Source organism: Mercenaria mercenaria, chromosome 14 (assembly GCF_021730395.1).
Source record: "Mercenaria mercenaria strain notata chromosome 14, MADL_Memer_1, whole genome shotgun sequence".
NCBI lineage: Eukaryota > Metazoa > Mollusca > Bivalvia > Venerida > Veneridae > Mercenaria > Mercenaria mercenaria.
In genome coordinates this window covers 18818436-18843299 of record NC_069374.1, presented here as the reverse complement: position 1 = coordinate 18843299, position 24864 = coordinate 18818436, and the positions used below count along the sequence as shown (strand labels likewise).

Here is a 24864-nt window from a genome sequence, read left to right as displayed (position 1 = left end):
GCAGGGATTATTGACACTGGTGTGTTCTGTTAACGTATTGTTAATTGTTATTTTCTTGAAAAAAATGTATACACCAAGATACAGCGTCTAGAAATAGAATCCCTTTTCCCGTTGATGAGTGCTCTGATTTCTGTGTCAAGTCATGGTATGTGGGGCTAATGGTCAAACGGAAGGACGGACGGACGGACAAGGGCAAATCTATATGCCCCCTCCCCCGAGTGGGGGCATAAAATGCAGCAATTAGGCCTTAGATACATGAGTTATCACTAAATTTGACCAAATGACCGGGGGTCGTTTTTTTATAGGAGTCAATATTCTTCATGAGGTTCAGTTTACTTCACGTGGGGGAGTCATAGTACTATGATCTGGAGGTCATAATACTATGACCGGGGGGTCACTTTTTCTATAGAATAATGACCGGGGGGTCATTATTCTATGGGGGTCGAAATACTTCATTCCTATTCTGTCGTTCATTTCGCATGAACACCGAAAAAAATGTTTCATTTCTTATATTTACATTATATTTCCTTTCCACTTGTAAACAAGATAATATTATAAATTGCACATATTTTGCGGCATTTAACATTAAAATAACTGCGACGTCATCTAATGAACGTTCTCCCTGACTATATGCGGACGTCGTCAAAACAGCGGTCGGTTATCACTAAGCAGCGATGACGTATCTTTAGCGCCTTTCATTTTGCTGTTCATACGAAATAAACGTCATAATTTTCAATGGAAAAGAATAGAGCAAATGTAAATATTTGGATATAAATGTAATGTAATGTGCCTTCATGTACTTACATACAGATTTTTAGAACTGAAAATTCCTCCGATGAATGTGACACCTGCATTAGATTCAGAAAAGCCCAATACCTTATAACTAACAGAATACAAGATAGAAAAAAAAAAAGTATTCTGTCCAAAGCAAAATGTCACAATTTTAAGAGCAAGATTGCATATTTATAAATGTGCCTGTAGTACTTATGTTTCATTGTCCTTCAAATACAACACATAACCCTTATCATGCGATACACGATTGATTCTGCCTTTGCGACCAGTGTAGATCATGATCAGCCTGCACATCTGTGCAGTCTAATCATGATCTGCACTGTTCGCCATTCAGTCAGTATCCTTTTGGTAAGCACTCCTTTTAACAGTTGATAGTACTAAGATGGACACGTTCATGATAGAAATTTAGCAGGGTAAGGGTTAAATATGCATTTATTCAGCTTCTAAACCTGGACATTCATTAATGTTGCAAGAGGTGATACCACTATATTATATCTGTCTTTTTACGTTCAATGTCAAATATTGTAAAAGTACCAGTTCGGGGGTGGCCAACACATCTTTTCTACTCCAGGCCTTTATTGATACAATTTAATTCATTATGTCCGTTTTATGACAGACCATAGGAAATATGATCTTTCAAATTTAAAGAGATATTAAATTCATTTCTGATACAAATGTCAACTCAACTGACCCCTGCAGCTGTAAATCCCAGCTACCAATGAGTCGCAAAACATGTGGCAGTAAGCCACTTATTTATATCAGTTAGGCTGAGGTCAATACTTGGCACTGATTGATAACAACCCTAAAATCAGTGTTGTGCATTTTCGGGTTGTACTAGACTATATGATATTGGACATAGGATATAGACTGGCTTAGTTCACTACATTCTTCATAAAAATGTAAAACGTAATATACCATAGTCTAGGAGCTAGTCTATAATCACAGGATCAAGCTGTCTTTTTTTAAGAATATTTCTGGGCTTCTCATTCTTTACTCTCAAAACTTGTCTGGTGAAAAAGTCAGCGGTGAAATTTACAGATCCACTTCCAAGGACGAGTTTGTTCTTTGAAATAAACTCCCCTTTTCACAGTTTTGTGTACTATTTGAAAACATTTGAACATTGAAAAAGTTAACATTTTCTAAATGGCTGATTATACACAACTTGTCATATATGAATTTAGATCAAGGAGGAGACCCCGAGCCGCCACCTACAGGAGTCGGAATGGTGGATTGGGTGTGGGGTGGTGGTACCTACGTCTTTCCGTTCGCGTATCTGCTATGCAGTTAAATGCAAAAAGTTTTCACTTCGAGTCAGCATATGAATTCATAAAATTTTAATTTTCGAGATATATTTGAGACTAAGTTTTGTTACGTTTTTAGAATAGATATGAAGTACATAACAGAAGCCCATCGGTCAGGAATTGAAAGGTTTGTCTTGGTTTGTTTGATAAATGACTCTGTCTGACCTATATCCGAGTATCTTAACAAACATGTTGATTTTATTTGATAATATATTTCCATTATTGCGTTTGATTAATTGCTCATTATTTTGCCACTCTATATCAATAATCAAAAGTGTTCGTACTTTAAAACAAAATTGTTTTGAAGTTATTGTCTGTGCTTTTAAATGCTGCAAAACGTTTATTCTTATACTTGCTATGTAGACTACCGAAATTCGTCGATGTTAAACCATGGACAGCACAAGGATTTTAATTTGCAAAACAGTGGTTCTTCCAATCTTCCACCGCAGCTCTGTAGCAGAACTTTGATGAATCAATTATTTTCATCGTTTATATTGACGGATATACGTATAAAGTTTACAAGTTTACAAGTTTATTATATTTCATTCCATTATGGCTAAGAAGCCCATGAGGAAAAACATTGCATGGTAGTAATAAAGCATATAACGTCGAGTTGTGGCTCTGGTAACATTATTGTACGCAATGCCTCAAGGGATTCTGTCTTTATGTTTTTATTCTCAGTATGATGACAATAAGTACATCCGCAACTATAGACTGCACACCGAGATATTCACAGTCTACTTCGTAAAAAGAAATATTTGTAGGTAATGATAAAGCAGAAATTAATTATTCATACTTATATGCAAAATATATACGAACACACGATAAACATTTATTACAAATTACAGCTGAACATATGTGTTGGAATATGAATTAAACACATGGGGAATTAAAATACTGGAACAGCTAGTGGCAATGGAATCACGCATATGGCTTAGTCATGCTCAAACCATTACATTGCACTGTCAATGATAATAATACAAGCATTATGTACGTCCCAATTTTATCAGTTTTGGGTGAAATGTTTTAATATGATTAAATCTTGAGCAGAAAATGTATAATCAATGTAATGGCAACATCACATAATGAAGTGGGCTTGCACTTAATATTCAAATTGATATGTATGTTTTATTATGTATGTTGTGCTCTTCATGATCAGAGGAAATAATAGAATCTATATCATTTGACGGGTTGCAAAATAACAAATGAGCCGTGCCATGGGAAAACCAACATAGTGGCTTTGTGACCAGCATGGATCCAGACCAGACTGCGCATCAATTGCAATAGACTTTGAAAGCGAACAGCATGGATCCTGACCAGACTGCGCGGATGCGCAGGCTGGTCTGGATCCATGCTGGTCGCAAACCCACTATGTTGGTTTTCCCATGGCACGGCTCAAATGCATTCGGATAAAATATCTCTCACAAATTTAATAGCTTATTTATAATTCAGCATGTGATCAATACAAGGTAAAATAGAAATATAAAACCACGCGAATAAAGCAATGTTACACTATTTATTATCTTATTACACTGTAATTAGTATTTATATAGAGATAATATATGTTTTGTGTATTAACGCTTGCACAAGTTGGCCGAGGTCACCAACGGCTGTGCAGTTGACAACAACAAAACAACATGCAAAGACAAAATATATCGTTTTCAAAGTACCATTCTAATGTTCCCAGAGACAGTCAACATGCTCTACATTTCCGTAGCGGGCGTGCATTATAATTATGTTTTTAAATCTATTTCTTTTAGAAACAAAACATCAACTTTACTTTTGCATATTGTTAAAAATCTGTAAACAGACACACAATTTATTTTTGTTGAATTTAAATTTACATTTACACAGTTTAGGTCTTATGGCGAGTTGTCCAGCTTTAAATGGTAGAGAAAGACACCTGGTGCCTATTATGGCATTGATTCAGACTAGGGATGGGTACCGCGCGGCTGGGAAAAATATAGACAATTCCGCAAGCAAATGGAATGGCTTTCTGACACGTAGAACTCTACACCCGGATCGAGGTTTCGAACCCACGTTGGTGAGGGAGAGGTTATTCTAAGTCAGCGAACTGAACCACTCGGTCATGGAGGCACAACACAATTTAAAGAATAATAATTTGTTGTACGTGTTATTTTGAGAACGAACAGTTATTTTGAAAACGATCAAGTTACCGGCTCTTAAGATTTGTATGCAATTACTGAGAAATTAAATAAAACACACCTTAATAGTTTTAGCATCGTTCATATGAAGTCTTAGAATAAACAATCGTGTAAGTAATGTGCGATACAATATATCTACGGCTATCGACAAAAAATCGAATGCCTTCATGTCAAATGCTTCGTCTATCGACTCGTCTAATATATTATTTTAAATGGGCATTTGACCAAACATATCGCCGTGTTGTACAGAAAAATGCTTTACAACCTAGCTGATATTAATTAACTGGGTACTATTTGCAGTAATGCCATGTTAATTTCTGAAGTCGTATATGAGGATAAGGTCGGCAATATCTTATTTCCCAGCTCATGTAAAATGTAAGATTTCTTTAATCTGACTGTTTCATAAACTCGATCAAAAGCGATACAGCTTCTCCAAAATCGGCCAGTCTTGGCAAACAAGAGACGCCATCTTGAATTTTCTGTAGGTTTCATCAACACTGATATTATTTGATTATGAACAAAGATTTTAAATAATGTGTGCTATACTATGCTGTTACTTGTGATCATCACAAGATTTCATGATAAACGTAAGACGGAAGCATACATGAGGCTTCGGTCAAAAAACTGGCCTCTAGCAGTTTTATTGTAAAACGTCTGTCCTCGGCCGAATGACAAAACCCGATATAAAATTACCTAACAAATAACCATGTAATCCTATTGTATGACATTTATAAATGTTTTCCTCATTGGTTAAATGATTTGACACAACCTTTTTATTCTATAAAGTTCTATCAAATTGCATATGTATGGCAAATGTAAATAATTGCCTTACACATCTTGGTAAACTATTACTGTGGGGATAATACCCATTTTTTGTGTATTAACGTCTGCAGAAGCCCGCGGGAGTTTGTGACCGAGAGCGAAGGTACCTGATTTGAAGGTTTTTGAGCATCTTATTTTTATTTTTAGTTATTACAAACGTTACATTACACATAAATTTGCATATAACTTAAAAATTTGATAAACAGGAACACAGTTTTAAGAATAACAACTTTACATTCGAATTATTTTGAGTACGAACACACTTAGAGTACGGATGAGTACGAAGCTAGTGACTAGCTTTCGAGGGTTTTATATGAATTCTGCGAAAAATCAGGTAAAAACAAACCGACTGATACTTACAAAAATCATTAATATAATACCTCAAAACGGGCAATGGCACAAGTTACTTATATTCACAGTTATTTACAATAACTGAACAGACGCTTGGTAAAGGGAGTTAACTCTAAGAGAAGCTAGTGTGTACATTGATGGGGACAGTACGTTTGGGGTTGGAAACTGATACAGCTAAACATACTATGGATTACATTGTATCTATAATGCTACAAGAAGAGGTTATTATGGAAGAAACAAGATGCAGATGCCAAATATCAGTCTGTGCAGAAATACATACATATGTCCCTGGCAAAGCATTTCAAAAATAAAAATCATGTATTAATAGCACGTGAATTGCCTTGTTTGCACACGATTTTTCTCCCGTTTATACATGGGCGGATCCAGTGAAAAAAGTAGTTTTTATGCAAGAATAGTAGTTTAGTAAGAAAGATTCTGATTAACCTTTAGCCTGCTGGCGGATTTTAGTTTTGCCTTTGCTACCACTGTTCGCTATTCGGTTAGTATATTTTCAGTGAACACCCCTTCGAATAATAAATGGAATTGCCCAAACTGAATTACGGACCAGTCCATTTAAAAAATTTAGCAGGGTAAAAGTTAAAACAAAATTAATTTCACTAAAGGTGTTTAAGTGTAACGTACTGATCTTCATACAATCATTTTTACTTTCCCTGTTTTAAACAACTTCAAAATGTTAAGAAAATTTACGTCTTTTAAGTAACAAAATGGCGACACTGTTAAAGTACACTTAAACGTTGGTATAAAGGTCACTCTTGCAAAATGAAAAGTGGCATCTATTAACAGGTGGTCTTTGACTAGAGGAAATATGTACTGTATGTGGGAAAATATGAAAAGAAAAGTGTTTGATCTTTCAAGCCATTTATACAGTTAAAGCCTTTTTATGAAGTGTTATTTCCAGAATGAGACAAGCATTTTAATAAGCAAAGTATATCAAAAACCTGTATCGACGCTATGACTGGTGGCCTATTGTAAGTTGGATGCTATGGCGAGATTTCTTTCAGTGTCGTGATTTCATTATTTCTTTTGTCCGTATTTCCTACAGAAGAAGCTTCATGTGGTAAAGTATGTCTTACTTTAGGCAAGCCGTCATTATTTTGTTCCTTATTGTTTTGTATATCAGCATTACTTTCTGTCTTTTTATGAGCGACATCTGTAGTGTTGACTGAACCTTTTAGCTCTTTTTTGCTCTTTTTACATTTTTGTATTGTCTCATCAAGACAAGAATACTGGTACAAAGTTAGAAAGTTATTTACAAACATTGGAAGTGTTATGGCAAGTAGCAATACGCCACAGATTGCCAAGCATGCCGCAACAAGACGACCAGCGCTTGATTTAGGTGTTATATCGCCGTATCCCACTGTTGTCAACGTTATCATTGCCCAGTACCAAGCAACAGGGATAGATTCTATGACATCCCTGTCTTCTATGAAGTAAATTAAGCATGCCGACGTGCTCACGCTGATCATAACCAACAACACAAGCAGTGTCATGTCACGGCCATTTTTACGAAGAGAGAACGTCAGTACTTGACAGGCACGCACGTACTTTACAACGCGGAAAAGTCTCATGACCCTGAGTATTTGTAGATAGTTAATGAACCGTATCCAGTTTATATGATATTTATGTTCCTTCTCTGTGTTAATCACAGCTACATGTGCGTAGAAGCCTACAAGAGCCAAAATGTCTAAAATGTTTATAATAGATCGAAAGAATCTGATTACAGATGGACAAGTGAACAGTCGAAGTAACAGATCGATGGTAAAAAAAGCAGCGGTGATAATTTCAAGAACTTCAAAAACAAACAATCGCACTGACAGCTCTGGAAGCGTCACGTTTGTTTTAGACGTTGTCCAATTACCATCGACGTAATATTCATAATACTCTTCCCAATAAAGATTCTCATCGGCTAAATCATCAATGTCATGATAGACGAATCCAGAACAATCCGGATCTCCTAGTTTTATCCTGGCACTTTCCGCGTGATCGTTTTCGGAATAGTCAAGATACTCCAGAAGTTCACATTTGCTTACTTTCCGCTGGAAGGAAGGAACTGTACTGAAGGCTAGTGTCATTATACACAGCATGACCATCAGGAACACCAGTGCAAGGTAAATCTGTATCGTAGAAAAAAAAATAATGAACACAAATTTCGTGATTATTGTAAGTTGGTAATCTGAGGCAATTGCAATTATGCCTTTTTTTTAACCTACTTAAAGATCCAATAAAAGTTGCAAACTTATTATTCTTCAACCAGTAAGGCGGTTGGACAGAATAAATACACATGCATACTTCTATTTGGCTGAATTTCATATACTGTTCCACAAAAACGTTTCTTTACATTTCAACAGAGTATTGCATAGATGCAGTAAAATTTGACTGTTTCTAATGACGTTCTATATTGGAGAAGCACATAAGATTACTGTAGACAGAAGGTATTTATACACGATATATTAAAGTTTAACCTGAATGATGACTGGGTTTTAGTACACGAATCCAGGAACTCCAAATCTGTGTTACTATTTATAAATAGTGTAGATGACGGACTAGGATTGGCTATCTTCTTAAACTCTGATTTGTCGATTGATTTTCACCGCTTCATTAAACTAATTGTAATAAATGAAAGTGTTTGATATGACTTTGAATCGCAAAATGTCATCCTTTTGCTGATATGTCTACCGGAAAATGAAAGAAATGCAGTATTAGTTTTTAAAAAATTGTACAGGAATATTCGAACTCTTTTGCAAAGCGTCATAATTTTGTCAAGAAGCAATACATTTTTTAAGAAAACAATGCGCATGAATCAGATATTAAATATCCTGTTTCCATTGCTTAAACTAAAGTATTGGAACACTGGAGTGTAACACGGAATTTTATTGAAACTTCACATGGTAAAAGAGGACATTGATATAAAGCATACATAGTACTAAGGAATAACTTTGTTATACTTCTTTATTTATACTGCAATTCAGCATTTTCAATACATTATATCCCCACTAACGCCGAATATCGTTTTTACAGAAATTTCTTGTTTTCATGACATAGCATAGCAAGTTTAAGAGAATACATCTATTTTTACATTTATCTAGTTTAAATCAGTTCGTATTCATTAATAATATTATAAGTAAAGAGTGCATAGCTCATGTATTTTTTAGGGCTGACTGATTTATGAAAATTTTAAACATGTCACAACTTTTACTATAAATTGCAAGATTTTTCATCAGTCTAACATGTTAATTACGTAGATTTATAACTAATGTTCATATGACAAACTACCAGATATGCTTTACTGTCCGAGAATGACTAACATTATCTAGACTGTTGACTATTGTTACAAATTATCAGATACAAAGTACAATGTTCCAGTAAATTAGCAATCAATACTTGCTGCGAGAATGTTGACAATATGGCACGCAACATATAATGTAAATAACACATCCCTATAGACTCACAACCTATATTAATGTTTTAGTTTATACATAGTTTATTTTAGGTCGATTGTGAAGCAAGTTCTAAAACTTTTATTGATCACTATCGACACCTCATTCCTGATGGAATCCACCGCCACGAGGGTACGAGAGACATGATATTAATGTTTAAAAAGCAGGCTTGTCAATATTGCAATACTCTATATTCATTTTATTTATTCATTTTGACGTTAGTTGTTTTCAATAACTCTTATTTCATCCTCATGTTTTATAACATATTTTAATGGTCTGTAAAAAGAAATAATTCATACGATAATGTATAAAATATATATTTCAGAAGATACATTTATTTAGCCGAAATATAATTTGAGTTATCAAGTTCAAATAACATTTTTTCTAAAGTGAACAAATTTACTGTGCATAACTAGCATCAAAATATTACTCCAACTGAAAAAATACATATTTTGATTAAACATATATTATAGGATAAATATATTTAAAAAAAAGGTCATGAGAAAATAAATATTTTTACTATGTACTTAGTATATACATTCTGTAAAAGAATCGGTTTGTATTTCACAACTAAATATGAACAGGCAGAAAACAATTCCGTATTGTACCTTTTAAATTCCGTATTGTATTTTTTGTATTGTGCATGACCTGACACAGTTCTTTCAATAGCGCACATAAAAACTTCACTTTATTCCGTTTTAATATCGATAAACATTCAAGATTTCGTTCAATAACAAAACAAAAAAGGTACAGGTATATAATAAAAGGGTCATTATAACAGTAGCTAGATCTGGGATTTTGTATTCGGCTCTCGTGGATTTTGCTTGCCTCCTGAGATCTGATCTGGCAAAAATCCAAGCATCCCAGATCGAGCTACTGTTATAATAACCCTTATTATATCAAAGCGAAAAAATCAAAATATATATTTACGAGGGCTGAACTAAAAGTAATTTAACTGCGTCCACTGTACATTTGTTTTTATTCATCATTGGTTTAGAATATACTAAAACACAATAAATCTTATAAATAGTTTTACGGATCATGTAACTAATAGCTTACACTATTTCGTCATTAGTAAAGTAGGTAGAGCAGAGGGAATATCAGTTTATTCTGCGTGAGAAAACCCATTTTCACACGTTCCATTCTCATATTGATGTAAACATTTTTTCGTTTTTCTTTTTAAACAAATCATTTGTTGTTTTTTTTTCTATTTGCATCTATCAGCATATACTGTCTTGGTTGCTTCACAAAAATGTAAATGTTGCAGTTTAACGGAAGAGTTCTTAAACGACAATGCATAAACAATAACCGAATAAACATATTCCAAGGTTTCAGTTACAAAATACATTTCTCCCGTGTATTGAATATTTCATGCAGCTCTTTGAAAGCTTCTCTTTCAGATAAAAACTCTGTTTGATTTCAAAGCAATTCAAAGAATTTCAAAAAGAGTTGCACAAGGTGTAAGAAAAATAAAAGATGTATAAAAGGAACCTTGCTTTTCCAGAATTTGAATTCTTTTCCCCCCGAAGTCCTACTAATATTAGATTAGCCAATGAAATAGCTTGTAATAAACGCGATGGAAAAACTTCTTATAACCACGGAAGTATATACCAGAATTTATTTGTTTGTTATCCGTTACAGTCTTCACAGCCATGCCTCTATAATTTATTTAGTGTGTATGGAATGGCATGTACATAATGCCAGTTTTTGTTATATTTTTGTCCGTTCTGATGTTTCCAAAAATGGAGGAAAATTAATTAAAAATCAGTCTATGTAAGGTTGGCAACGGGCAACAAAAGCTTTTAGCTAGCTTTATTTAGAATTTATTTAAAATGTTTAATAGCACAAATCTACGCGTATATCGGCCTGATCTGTCTGATTTAATCGGTTTTCTTTGTCATGAGTGACATTAACTTGCATGTTAATAGATATCTGACACATTCCTGAAATACTATATTTACGTCACGTAACCGCTAGAAAATACAGTTTCCTTAGCTGGCAATATAATTAACATAATCGTCAGCATTGGAAATGAATATATACTTTAACACACAAGTTAAATACATAATTAAGATATAATTTAGATGTAATTATTTGACAATGTGAACCTGACGGACTACTTTTGGTTATGTTAGATCATGGAGTCCGTTCAGCGCTTTTAATGATAAAGACCCGCTTACGCCCATGCAATTGGATTATACCATAATCATGTTTGACTGCAGTCTTCCAAATATACTTCTTATTTACTTACTGACCTATCTCTTTAAATATCGATTTTCTGCAGATCGGATGCGGTCAGTTTCATTGTAACAACGTAAATTTGAAACGTAAGCTGAAAGATGTGCAAACCTGATATGGACGATATATCAAGTTCGAAGATTCTTTTGATGTTTTATGATTATTTTTACGCCAAAGAGCTTATTATGTTAGGCGTAAGAAAATATAAGATGAAACCGATTTGACTCACAAGCATAGCTCTTTCTTTATTTAGTAATAACTTGCTTAAAGCAAAGATGAAAATACCTTTGCACAAACGGTGCTTTCTTTGAAATCAGTCACCTTCCATATTTTAAGTCTTAGTCTGTTCACCTTGTTGTCTTTATAGATTGGCATGAGCCATTCATCTGTACATTCCTGGGTGAACTTTTCCTGGCGAAATTGTTCATGCGTTTCAAAATCATCGAAAAAAGTATAATACCTGAAGATATATAGTAAATAGTCTTGATAAGACAATCTTTTTATCATGGTTGTCAAAATGCTATTCATTTCTAATGTTAATAGGCACTTCTTTTCATTTATGAACATCACCGTTTGTTTTATAATTACTGAAGTACTTCTACATAGTCGGCATCATTGTCAGTATGCTTGGAGATAAAGACACCCTATACTGATACATCATATAGAAGTACCTAATCGTAGAATGTTGCTGCATATTTTCTGATTCAAAATCTTCTTTTAAATCATTTGACTCAGATGCAACAATTACGTATTTTTTCATTTAAATATTATAGATATATCTAGTGTAATGAATTTGACATAGAAATAAACCAGAAGAGAATATTACATAGTTTTGCGAAGTAAAACACTATTTACTCTTTATTCTCACCTGTAAAGGCAACACTTATCTAGATCCGTCTCTGCAACTCCCCAGTAACGTAGTTCCTTTCGAAACGCTTTTGGACACACTGCAGCCGGCATGTGCAACTCATCAGTCTGATAGTAACTTAGAACAGCTGCAAAACAATCCGAAGGTCTGTCCACGAACAACTCTAACGGCTTGCCTGCGTTCTCTGCTGCTTCGCACATTTTCGTGAGTGTGTCAGATGCCCTCTTCTCCAAAATTTTACGATCAAATTCAAAATGTGTTCCAGAAACGTTTATAATTACACGTGCCATTGTCTTATTTGAAAGTTTAGGAATATCTTTAATCAAATTTAGACCTTTATTCCAAACAATTTCATTGATATCTTTCTAGGAAAATACGTGTTTTTTATTCAGGTTGTTTGTCAGGGTAAAAACAGAAAATAATATTCATATAAAGTGTAACTCATTCTCAATGATATTTTTTCTCTGATCGTGTATTTACTATTTATCTGCACACTAGTGTTCGTTAGCAATATTGACTGTAAAAATCAAAGTACTCCTGACACACTTAACCATGTCAATATTCCTAGTTAAACACCCAGTGGTTATAGCTGCAGTACGCTTAGATCACATTATTAAATATTGACAGAAAATAGCAACTACTGAAAGGCTGTCTGTGTTTTGCAAATGGCCAATGATATAGATACACAGAAGTGAATGCACACCAAATAATGTTTGTGCGCTAAATTAATTAATATTGTATGGTTTTATACTTCAGCATTGCAATGTCATATGCAGCAACGCGCTATTTCTTTTCTCTTTTTATCCCTTGATGGACATAATTTATTTTACAGAACAGAACAGAGATAATAAAAATTGAAGTTTGTGCATTTGTATATAGCACATTGACATAAACCAATATAAATTACAACACGATAATGACAATAATGGCAACAATGTTAATATGATACTATACTTTGTATTAAGCCAATCGCATGACATGAATATATAAAGGTCCATTAGGAGCAGCCGCTATGAACTTATTTCGCCAAAAACGAAATTCTACAACAGTGTATGTATGGATGAGTAGATCATTGGCATTTAGGACAAAGTAAGACAGTTAGAATCCATAGACAAGACAAACAATTAAAGAAACGCAGTGAAACACCGCTTTGAAATGGCCAGTGTCAACCTGAAATTATGTGTATACTCCTGTAAAACTTCTCACTGAAAGAAATATCCAAATTCGCATAATGATAACCAAGATGTATTTGAATTTTGTCAACAGTGGAACTACATTTTACGGTGTTATGTTTAGGACATATAATTGCTTTTTTAAAGGTTAAATTATCTCGTGCGCACAACATCTTTTCTCGAGCACACGACATCTTATCTCGAGCGCACGACAACGTATCTCAAGCGCTAGACATCTGATGTCGTGCACTCATGATAAGATGTCGTACGCACGAGATAATTTAATCTTACAGAAGTAAATGCATGTCCTAACTTTTACAGTGTTGCAGACAGCATAAACAATGTATACACTTTTATACATTACATCATAACAGAAAGTGGTTATTTACAGTGTACATAAAATAATGTAACATCACGTTAGAAAAAAAGAATTTTCAATCCTGATAAAAGCTACGCGGAACGTTTATTGTGGCTGAAATTAGTACTTTTATAGATATTCATGAACAAGAATAGAAACAAACTTTGTTTGACTTCTATTTCGTTCTAGAAACATTCAGTTTAAATGAAGTTATTTCAAGAATATATTAGACTGGCATACTGTCCCTATGTTTGCTCTGTCATATTTCTTACACATAAGTTTCTTCATTAACGTAAGGTAAGCTATTCTAGCAAGTTGTATTTACATTTGTATTGTCCCTCAGGCTGCACGATAGTAATTTTGAGGCATTATTTATTATCCGTGTCTTGCCTGTGGTTATATTATCAGATCGTCACCTCAGTGAAAAAAGTGGATAACTCCATTGACTTAAAGAAGGACTTATTCACTTTTTACGCTAAGGTGACGAGATAGTCTATTTGATGTTGCAGTGTATAATTACTATTTTGTAAGATATCAGATTAAGACAAACGAGCTTTTTAGTTTACAATTACAGATTCAAAACAGCCTTGTTTGATAACAATGCAACCCTGGCCTGTTTCCTAATAATTTAAATGTTCGCTAACAGCCCAATGAGCTCCTCTGTAAATGCATGTAAGCTGACTAATGTAAACACACTTGAATCACAGTAAAAACTGCAAAGCAAAGCGAACGTTATTGTGAATAACATTTTATGGATAAACTACTTTAACTAACTCGTCAAATACACGCTTTGGTTTTCGTTATATACAAAAGTTAAAATATCAACTGAAGTGTTTCAATAAAATAGAAGGAAGAAGGAAACAAAATCAAATGTTTAGATATTATCAGACTGAAAAACTTGTTATAAATATTCCTAATCTATAACTACATCATTAAAGGTGGTATATGTGATGTAAAATAAAATATGAATGACGCTTATTTGTGACAATATGACTAGATATTTAACAATATTCTGTTAAACCTGAATTATCCGGCATTTGGTTTAAACGGAATCATGACTTATCCAACACAATCACTTCATCGCAACAGATTCGCTTTATGTCTTATAAACCAGGCAAAACCTGCTTTAGCGGAAACTGGCTTACTTGATATGTGGCATAACTTGGTTGTCGCACGATGTATCAATGAAGTTATTTCATACTGTCTTAACCTGCACCAGCAGACAGTGAAAAATCCTGATTCGCGTTTCGTTGCATAAATAAATACTACTTTTGAGAAATTATCGCTGTGACCACTGTTTTTCCGGGGGCATATTGAATTCAATTTGATATTTTCAAGTCGCTCGCCACTAGCAGATAAATGAGGCATACTATGAGAAGTTAACATATTTACACTTTTAAATGAGTATGTTTTAGGTACTGTTCAAAATTGCTTAATGCGACATAACAACAACTATCAAAACAACACACAAACTTTATACTTAGGGATGACTGGACAAATGACCCAACAGTTTTAAAGTTTTAAAGCAAAATGTTTCTACGTATCAATAACATACTACATCTTCAGGTGATAGCAAGTTTTAAAATTGTGTCTGACTTATTTTTATAAAATGTATGAAATATAAACAACTTCAAGCTTAAATACTTCGTTTTAACTTCAGGCAGGACATATTAAACCTAGTACCCAAATCTGACTGAAGCAGCCACCTGCCTAAACTGGTACTATTAATCAATCCTGAATGGTGCCGAATAAAACAGGTTTTACTGTAGAAACTAGTATTCCGTTTAGCCTGCAAGATTTTCATTTAATAATGTGCCGTGTTGGATGTCCTATGGTTTTCAACTTTTTCAATATCATATCGGACTATGTATAGTAATAATAACTACCAAAACATTTCTTAATGTAATATACCTGAGACAAGATGTATTATGGAAATATACTGGCGGCGGTTACCGCAGTAATTAGTAAATTTACAATCCATTCATAAACAAATCAGTCAGTGCATAGCATTTCAACGCCATCTAGTCTAAAACTCCATCCCGTCCAATATATTTGCATTCAACGTATTGTATTTTGAAACCATTTAATACAAAACTTCATTCCATCCATCTAAACATGTAACGATGCAATGAAAATCTTGTTGCGATGAAATTTTGTCATTATTATTTCTATTACTGAGTCTGTTTCACGAAGTATACTTCTGACAAAGCTGAAACTAAGTCCCTTTTAATATTCAGATAAATCGCAGGAACAGTTTAAAATTAAATATTAGAATTTTACCACAAGGTCGGTTTTAGGACAAATTTTAAGATATTCTTATGTAAAACTGATTCAGAATCTATATTTTATAAAAGGGTAAACTTATGAACTGATAGTCTTATTAACCTTTTACAATGCACGTACTCGTGTTTCGTTAAACAGCTTCACATTTGGCTGCATGGCATCAAATTTTGATACGCCGCTCCAAATCACTCAGCACGGTTTCAGTATGCATTAGACGGTGCCAAGCTTTAACGAATCGTTCCATTTTACACCGCACGAACTCATGTTGCGTTAAACGTCTTCACATTGGACTGCATGACATCAATTTTTATACACCGCTTATAATTACACCAAGCGGTTTCAATATGCATTAGGCAGCGTCAAGTTCCCTGTTTAAATGGATGGAATGAAGTTTTGCATAAACGGTTTCAAAATACAATGCGTTGAATGCAAATATATTGGACGGAATGGAATTTTAGACTAGACGGCGTTGAAATGCACTACACTGACTGTCTTGCTTATGAATGGATTTATTAATTTTGGCGGTTACCGCCGCCCATTGAAATAGACCAGTAATCACAATCGGAAATTGCCGTTCGAACTCGTATTTTCTGTATATACTTTCTCGGCTATAAACAGTATACGCTCGCATGTTCTTCATTAACGGCGAAAAAGCAACAAATAAAACGTAACGGGGTGGACGGATAGCTCAGTGGTTTGCACACTGGCCTTCCAATCCTGAGGTCGGTGGTTCGATCCCCGGCAGCTACTCGGGAATTTTCAGAAACGCTTTTCAGTGTTTCCCACCCAACTGGAGGTATACTGGTCAGGAACCCAGGCAAGCCTTGCGTGTATCAGTGCTATACACTGGGCACGTTAAAGAACCACCAGGCTGTCTATTCGAAAGGAGCTAGGCTAAGTTAGCCGGACAAGTCTGTATCTGATTTCTGATCTCTCTGTCGTGGGGGCTTTGTCTCACTCTGTCCTTCTGGTCAGTTCGCTCTGTGTCTGTACTAGTAGAGGATGAATTATGCGCCCTGTGTGGCTGCATTTGAACTATGTGAAGCGCCTTTGAACGTGAAATTGATCATGAAAAGTGCGCTATATAAATCTGGTATAATAATAATAATAATAATAATAATAATAATAATAATAATCGCACAGAGATTACCGGTTGCGACTACAGATACACTAAAGGGGAACGGTGGTCTAGTGGTTAAGGTGTCGGCCGCTCAATCCAGGGGTCATGGGTTCGAGCCCCACTGGGGTCACGACCATGACTTCTCATATGACACCAGTACTGGTTTTTCTAGGAAGCGGACTCGAGAGTGGTTCAAATAAGCTTGAAGCTTTCATCACAACCGAGCTAAAACAAATTAGTATAAACTAAGATACACTATCTTAATGACAAAAAATATCACTTTGTTCAACTGGTTATTTATATTTTGTCACAGGACCTCTAAATTCCTTACATGTTTACCTACATAGATCAGTGTAAATAAATCTAGTACAAGAACAACCATTTAAAAAAAAAAGAAAAATGTCAGTCGGGATTTTGTATTTCATGGCTATTTCTGCATGTGTTATTCACATAGTAGCGAGTGATTGTGTTGAAAATGGAACAAGGTGTAATAAGTTTGAATATGAATACAACGTACTTCTAAAACTGTCTAAACTTGAAGTAAAACTCGCTCAGCAAGACGAGAAAATCGCCGAGCAGAACGAGAAAATCGCCGAGCAGAACGAGAAAATCGCTGAGCAGAATGAAAAACATATCCAGCAGGAGAAGGTGATAGAATCTCTAACACGCGACTTAGAAGGTACGAAAATCATGCTGTAGATCTCACTGGTATTATTGATATTGTTTCATTATCTAACTTGCTGTCAGTCTATATTAATCTAGCAAAGCAGTGTTATACCTTAAATAATCGTATGTGTTTTCTTGCGCACTGGACTGTTGGTTTCCAGTGCTTTTACCCACGCCGGCAAAATCCGTCTAGCATTCCAACATGACAGATGAGTTTCGTGCTGTGAAACAAACAAACATATCTTAATGCCCAACGAAGTCCGTACGGTTTAAAAAAATCGTACGAGTCCACCAATTTTAGAATCCTTATGGGCTCTTTACATTCGTAGCGTCTGGGCACAGTATCTACGGACCCCGTACGATCTTGAAGCTGCAATCGTAGGATATCCGTACCGACATCACAGACAAGTCGTGTGGAGCTCACAAGGAGCCCGGCCGTACCTCTTACGGTGCCCGAGGTTTCGTACGGCGCTCGCTCGGCACTCGTATGGTGTCCGCACGGCGTTCGCGCAACAAGAATGAATCAGTTCGGCGACCACGCCTCGGCAGTACTTAGTAGAACTAAAATAATATTTCTGTTTTACACAACCTTGAATCACCAAGGAAATCGCACAGAGCCCGTGCGGCGATCGTAACGTGCGAGCCCCGTGCGGACACCACACGGTCTTCGCACGGTGTTCTTGATATCGTACGGACATCGTACATTTGTACGTTGACCGTGCGAGTCCCCTGCGATAGTGGTGCGAACATCGGCAAGCCCCGCAGTTTGCCAAATCTGCACGGACATTGTGCGATGCCCGTACGAGCTCTTCCGGGGCCCGTGCGAGTCCCTTACGGTGCTCTTGCGAGCTGCTGTCAACGTCGAGAAACGCTACGAGTTCGTAGAGTACTCGGGAGCTCTGTGAAACACTTTCACTGACTTTCCCAATCCTCTACGAGCTTAAAAAATCCTTACGTCGCTCGTACGAGTCAACGATGTCCGTACGGACGCCCTACGAATTTGCCAAAATTCGACTGAAAACCTACTCGTACGGAGCTCGTAGCTTGTGACAAGGGTATTTATCACAACTAATACCACGGTCACAAGAACGCTACGAGCTTTTCAGTCGAATTTTAGCAAACTCGTACGGCATCCGTACGGACATCGTCGACTCGTACGAGCGTCGTACGATTTTTTTTGAACTCGTATTGGACTCGGAATCTCGGTGAAATTGTTACACCGAGCTCCCGAATTGTGTAGACCTCGTAGAGATTGTCGGGAGCTGCTCGCAAGAACTCTGTACGGGAACCACACGGGCCACGGAAGCTCTCGTACGGGTATTGCACGATGTCCATGTGGATTTGGTAAAATGCCGTTGCTTGTTTCCCTTGTTTAAGAACTACTGTCGATCATTTTCGAAATTTCGAGTATCGTTCGGTAATTTAACAACGTTTTACTAAACCTTAAACCTCGTGAAATGATTGATCAGCAACCAGGTTATAGATACAGTCTCACATATCTGTCATTATCATTACAGATGTAGGAATGATTGAAGCATTATTATATAAATATATGAAATAGTTGCTTTCACTGTGGATGGGTACTTCTTTGTATATAGTATTTTAGTATACATGTATTTTATTGTGAATTTAATGTTTAATTCATTTGTTTGTCTGTGTATAATATGTAATGTATGTTGTGCTCTTCATATTATGGAGGAAATAAAAGTATCTATATATCTATCTATCTTACGAGGTACGGCCGTGCTACATGCTAGCTACTCACGACTTGTTTGAGATGTCCGTACGGATACGCTACGATTGCATTCTTTAAAGATCGTACGGGGCCGTATGACTGTGCCCAGACGCTACACTTGTACAGAGACAGTAAGAATTCTAAAATTGGTGGACTAGTTCATTTTTTTAAAACCGTACGGACATCGTACGGCATTAAGAGTGTTTGTTTGTTTTGGGTATAACGCCGTTTTTCAACAGTACTATGACATGTATTTTAGTTTTGGCGGGTAGTTTACCTAACCAGTGTTCCTGGATTCTGTATCAGTACAAACCTGTTCTCCGCAAGTAACTGCCAACTTCCCCATATGAATCAGAGGTGGAGGACGAATGATTTCAGGCACAATCTTTTATCAAATCGTCACGGAGAACATACGCCTCGCCCAGGGCACGACCCCGAATCCGTAGATCTGCGGTCTCTCTCTATTGAGCTATGCGTGTGGGCCCCAAGATTTGTACTTTGATCATACATTATTTATGTAAAATGCGATCAAAATCAAATACCTTATCATTTCTTACAATCTAAGTATATTTTCTGGATTAAAAATTTGTTAAAAAAAAACAACAAGAAAAAAAACAACCAAAAAACTTACATTATGCTACATTCTAAAACAATTCCTATTAGATCTAACCAAAGAAGACTAAAATTTGTGCGCTACATATATTAATCCGCAATTCACTGTTTGTACGTCACAGCCATTACGTCATAGCATTAACCATTTAAGCGGGGAGCTGAAAAATAAGCCCACACAAAGCAGGCAATTCTAATACCAGCAGATTTAGTTTCCTATTAAAAAGAAGACCGAAGACCGAAACGTGTGTGTTATTATACAACACTAAATTCTTTTGACGTCACAGTTATGATGTCATAGCGTTAAACGGCATTGCGTTGCGGCGTGGTGCAAAAGAAACCAACAGTAAGCAGGCAAATATTTGATATATATGTCGTCAAGGATATATTAAAAAACATCAGTAACGTGTTAAAATCGAAATAGTATATCTCATTTAGTGATTTGCTCATGAATAAAATTATCGTTTGTCGTTCAGATGTGTATATCTATATGACTCTATATCTATATGACTCGTGCTGCGCCCTCGTGATATAATTCCTTCCCATCTGAACTCCAGACAATGATTCTATTCAACGACAAATAAAAAATGAAATGTATTATCTCTGAAATCTATGGTGGATGTTGTCAAGGACGTGAATAGTAATCTTTGATTACTCGTTAGAATCGAAATAATGTATCTTAAACTGTTATTTGCTCTTTAATTTAACTGATATCACGGTTTACAAGAAATATCTACCTCTGGCTATTGATGGAGATTGATGGGGGATTTTCCGGCACTATTAAATGTTTTAGCACAGCTGCAGATTATTATTATAGTAAATGTTATGATAAGTTCATATAAAGTCCTGTTTTTGCAACAGAAATGTGTTCTGTCCAACTGCTCCTATTCAAAGATAAATATATTTTTCAGAAAGCCGCAGAATACACGAGCATTCTTCCGATGGTTCAACATATGTCCGATGGGGTCGAACAACATGCCTTAACAGCTCAACGGTTGTGTATGAAGGTTATGCGGCTGGATCGCATTACACGCACACTGGTGGAGCAGCAAATGCATTATGTTTAACTACAAAACCAGTTTGGGGATTGTTTACATCAAAATTTGAAAAGGGCGCATACATTTATGGAGCTGAATATGTGGAGTCACTTGCATGACCATGATGTTCCTTGTGTTGTTTGTCGTGTACTTCATAATGACATATTGATGATTCCAGGAAGTAACATCTGCCCAGATAAATACGATCTGGAGTACAATGGCTATTTGATGGCTGGCCACCATGCATTTACGGCAGCGAGCGAATACCTTTGTATGGATGGTGGAGCCGAGACAACAGATGGAGGATATCAAAGTACCAACGGTTACTTATTTTATTTTGTTCAAAGTGCATGTGGTTCTCTTAAATGTCCGCCATATAAGTCTAGAAGAGAAGTAACATGTGCCGTATGCTCCTTTTCTACAAACGGACAGTCACAGAGTGTACAGCCATACGCTTAAAGCAACTAACACCAAATTTGAATGTGAAATTGACAATAATTGTACACTAACGAAATATGTACTAACTGGAAACCTAAGCACTAAGATATGTCATTTAATTCTAACAGAAACTACTTCATCAAAGAGATAATAAACTTGATGATTCACGGACATAACAAGAATACCCGCCCACTGACTTAAGCCATAATATTGATGCAACTGATACAAGACATTTTTCCCGGAAACCTTACAGTTATATCACAATCTAAAAAATTAAAGACACCAATTTATGTCAGTGGTAACTAAATAAAATCATTTTTGATTGTATATAAATAACGACAGCTGTATATGTCATTTACATAGAAGAAAAAGGGAAAAGGGTGAGAGGGGTGGGGGTGGGTGGCGGGGGGGGGGGGGGGGGGGGGGGGGGTGAGGGGGTAAACAATTCCAAGTGAAATTCCAGTTAGTGATGGTCTGTGACTCCTATATATGTCTTCACATTAAAATCATGTAATTTTTCTTAACACAGTGATTAAGAGGCAAAGAACATTTTCTCATATTAAGTCATCCATAAACAATTTCAAAAGCTACCGACGTTGTAGTGGACATTTTTATTTCATTTTGTTAAAGTCTAATGTAGTTTTCTAGACTTGTCAATAGTAAAGGTGAGGCGTTGCCACTGATCATATCAATCTGCGCCTTGGCTGAATAAACAGCTTTGGATTAACTAAATTCCATTAAATGGTCATAAAATTACATGGCATTGCATGGATTAGGGCAAACCAGAGAAATTCTCTGAAATCTGGGCAAATGGTACTGTCAACTGAGTCTGCTGTTATGCTGATTGGTTGTGTCCTATGCTCCCACAGGATCTTTTTACACATTTCATAAACGCTTAAAGCATAACGCTTTGAATAAATATTTGTAACTGAGACGTTTCCTACAGAACTGAATCATCTTCTTCCATTTACTGAGCTGGGCTCTTGCAAGAAGTTGAGTAGTCTAAGAAAAATACTTCTAGGCAAACGATGATCAATTAATACATAAAACTCAGTTTACAAACCGAAGACTGGGTATAAAAAAGAAACTGCATTTGAACTTGACTGACAACTAGTCATTGTATTTGTATTTAGAACGGAAATAGCCGTATTAGAGTAATATTGCTGCGTGTTGTCTAAAACATTTTTAATATCATCCTACTTACTGTAAACATTGTTTAACGAGGCGATAGCGGTTCGATTAAGTCTGTTAATGTAATAGATAGATTTATGATGTGAATTTTTTCATGGAAAAACAAACCAATAGGGAGGGAAATGGAGCTTAGCGTAGTGATCGACCGAGGTTTCTTTTTCTTGAAGATTTCTCTTCATGGACTGTATCTCACATAGTGTTCAAACTATGCTTGACCAATAAGAATTGCAGGGTTCTGTCGTGTTCATTAACGTTTTCAAATCGTATCGGATTCTCCGCCTACCTTTGACTGACACCCCCAAGTAACAAAAATGCGTCGACTACATTTCAAATACGATGAAGGGGCGGTGCGTATTCCGTCGACTGTCTTCAGCTTGTATAACCATTCTAAAGTTTTTGCTATAGTCACTTTGATCTTCAGGAATAAGAAGTCACAGTTTTTGAAGAAAAACTTGCTATGAAAAGTAATGAAGCGTTAGATGATAGTACTAACGGCCAAACAAACTGACTTTCAGATGTCAGAAAGCTTCATAAGGATAATGGATTTTCATACATGTTTGGTTATTTCAGCGCATTTATTTGTGCTTGAATTTAAATGTCACATCAGTGGTTATTAAAGTGGAATGATATGCATTTTTCGAGTAAAAATACAACAGAAATAGATGTGTGTAAAAAGAGACGAGGAAATTATATCTTTAAACCCAGTATACCAAACTCTTCCAGTTACCAGTACGAAATAATAACTTTCCAAATATGACTTTTCTTATTTTGACTGGGGCAGACTTTTTAAGAAAAGTCAAGCTGCACGCAGGAGTTGCTTCCCTTCAAATTCAGGAATCTCTACTAACTTTCTAATAGGTAAGGGAGATCATTGCGTACAAGATTGAAGAAATGAACTAATATTTTATAAGTCCGATTTCTTCATTTCTGAATCATCACTTTGAACACTGTTGCGGCATTATTCTTCATTTAACACATTTAAATGCATAGCAACCGAAAACTTGCTTTTATAAAACACTCACCAAAACACACTTTGTGCAGAAGATGCGCATAATGCCACTTTAAACAAGAATTGTATGCCAAATTTGAAATGTTATATGTATACAATGCTACATGCACTTTCGAATATGATAGACAGCCAATATGGTTTTTACTTTATTTCTGTTGACAAAGTGAGTTGACTTTCACATAGAATACAAACTGACGGATATTGTAGAATTTGTATCCCCCGAGTTGAAAAACTTATTTTGTAACTCTGGATATTGAAGACGAATGTCATATTATTTGTATCTGTATGTTTTACGCTGATACAAAAACAAAATATCAAAAGTTTACTATTATAAACTCCATCCATGTTTAATTTTATAGATGCTTAATTCAAATGACAAGACTGCTCTTTTTCAATTATCGAGAAAATTAAAAAAAGCTCTTCCTACTAGAAATGGACATTTAACTGGTCTGTTCTGTAGATTTACAGATTTATAACTTCAAAAGCTATGCGACATTCTGTCCATCTAAACAATGTGGATGAATTAGAACTCAAACAGATATGAATAGACATTTGGTAGAATAAAATTGTTGTGTCTATAGTATTCATGACCCTCATTTATCTTACTAAATGTAAACTACTTAACCGCAATTATTTTGTAATTAAGCCGTAATTGATTTGTTTGTAAATCGTAGAGAGGGTAAAAATAAACACTTCATCAGCAAATTGAAAAAAAAGTGTTAATTGAAAAAAAAACTTAGATAATAAACGCCCAAGTCTAAGCCTCATAAATATCAATGTCAATTTGTAACTGTAAAACATAGTGACATAAACTAGTAAAGTAAATATTTCTTTTAGAAAGCTGATATGTCCTTTTATTGGATGAAACATCTATACAATATGAGGATCACCTCTTGAAAAGCCACACTCGTAATTCATTGGTGTATGGTAACTGTGGATAATGCGCTGTATATTTTTTCTACGCATAATACATGTTAATCTTTTTGCCTAACATTAATTCAAGCTTGAGGAAAGGTGTTTACAATTTTTTTCCATCTGCTAAGGGAGTATATTTGTAAGTAAATGAAAAGGAAATATCAAATAATATAAATAACGAGATTTACCGCTCATTTCACAGTGTATTGTATTATGTCGACATGCACAGATCTATACAACTAACATGATTTTTCAGTTAAGGCCTGTGGTTGATAATTTTCACTATTTTTTATTAGATTGCAAGTAACAATATCGTTTATCGGAAGTCGTTTTTGA

The 24864-nt window shown here is 35.4% G+C and overlaps 1 protein-coding gene and 1 pseudogene across 1 annotated transcript; one reads left to right on the top strand and one right to left on the bottom strand.

Annotated features, from left to right (window-relative positions):
* Positions 1-5210: 5210 nt before the first annotated feature.
* Positions 5211-12569, bottom strand: LOC123526645 (potassium voltage-gated channel subfamily B member 1-like). Its single transcript, XM_053522744.1, has 3 exons — positions 11996-12569; positions 11413-11587; positions 5211-7566 (listed from the first exon to the last, which is right to left on the bottom strand). The coding sequence occupies exons 1-3, from the start codon at positions 12283-12285 to the stop codon at positions 6433-6435; spliced, it is 1599 nt and encodes a 532-aa protein (XP_053378719.1). The 5' UTR covers positions 12286-12569; the 3' UTR covers positions 5211-6432.
* A 4660-nt stretch (positions 12570-17229) lies between these two features.
* On the top strand, positions 17230-21785 carry LOC123528015 (uncharacterized; annotated as a pseudogene).
* The last annotated feature ends 3079 nt before the right edge of the window (positions 21786-24864 follow it).

Excerpts from the sequence above, each read along its gene's own strand:
- LOC123526645 (XM_053522744.1), bottom strand. The coding sequence starts at position 12,285 with ATGGCACGTGTAATTATAAACGTTTCTGGAACACATTTTGAATTTGAT. Across the intron at positions 11,588-11,995 it reads GATAAGTGTTGCCTTTACAG|GTATTATACTTTTTTCGATG; the intron begins GTGAGAATAAAG and ends ATATATCTTCAG. Across the intron at positions 7,567-11,412 it reads AAAGCACCGTTTGTGCAAAG|ATTTACCTTGCACTGGTGTT; the intron begins GTATTTTCATCT and ends TCTACGATACAG.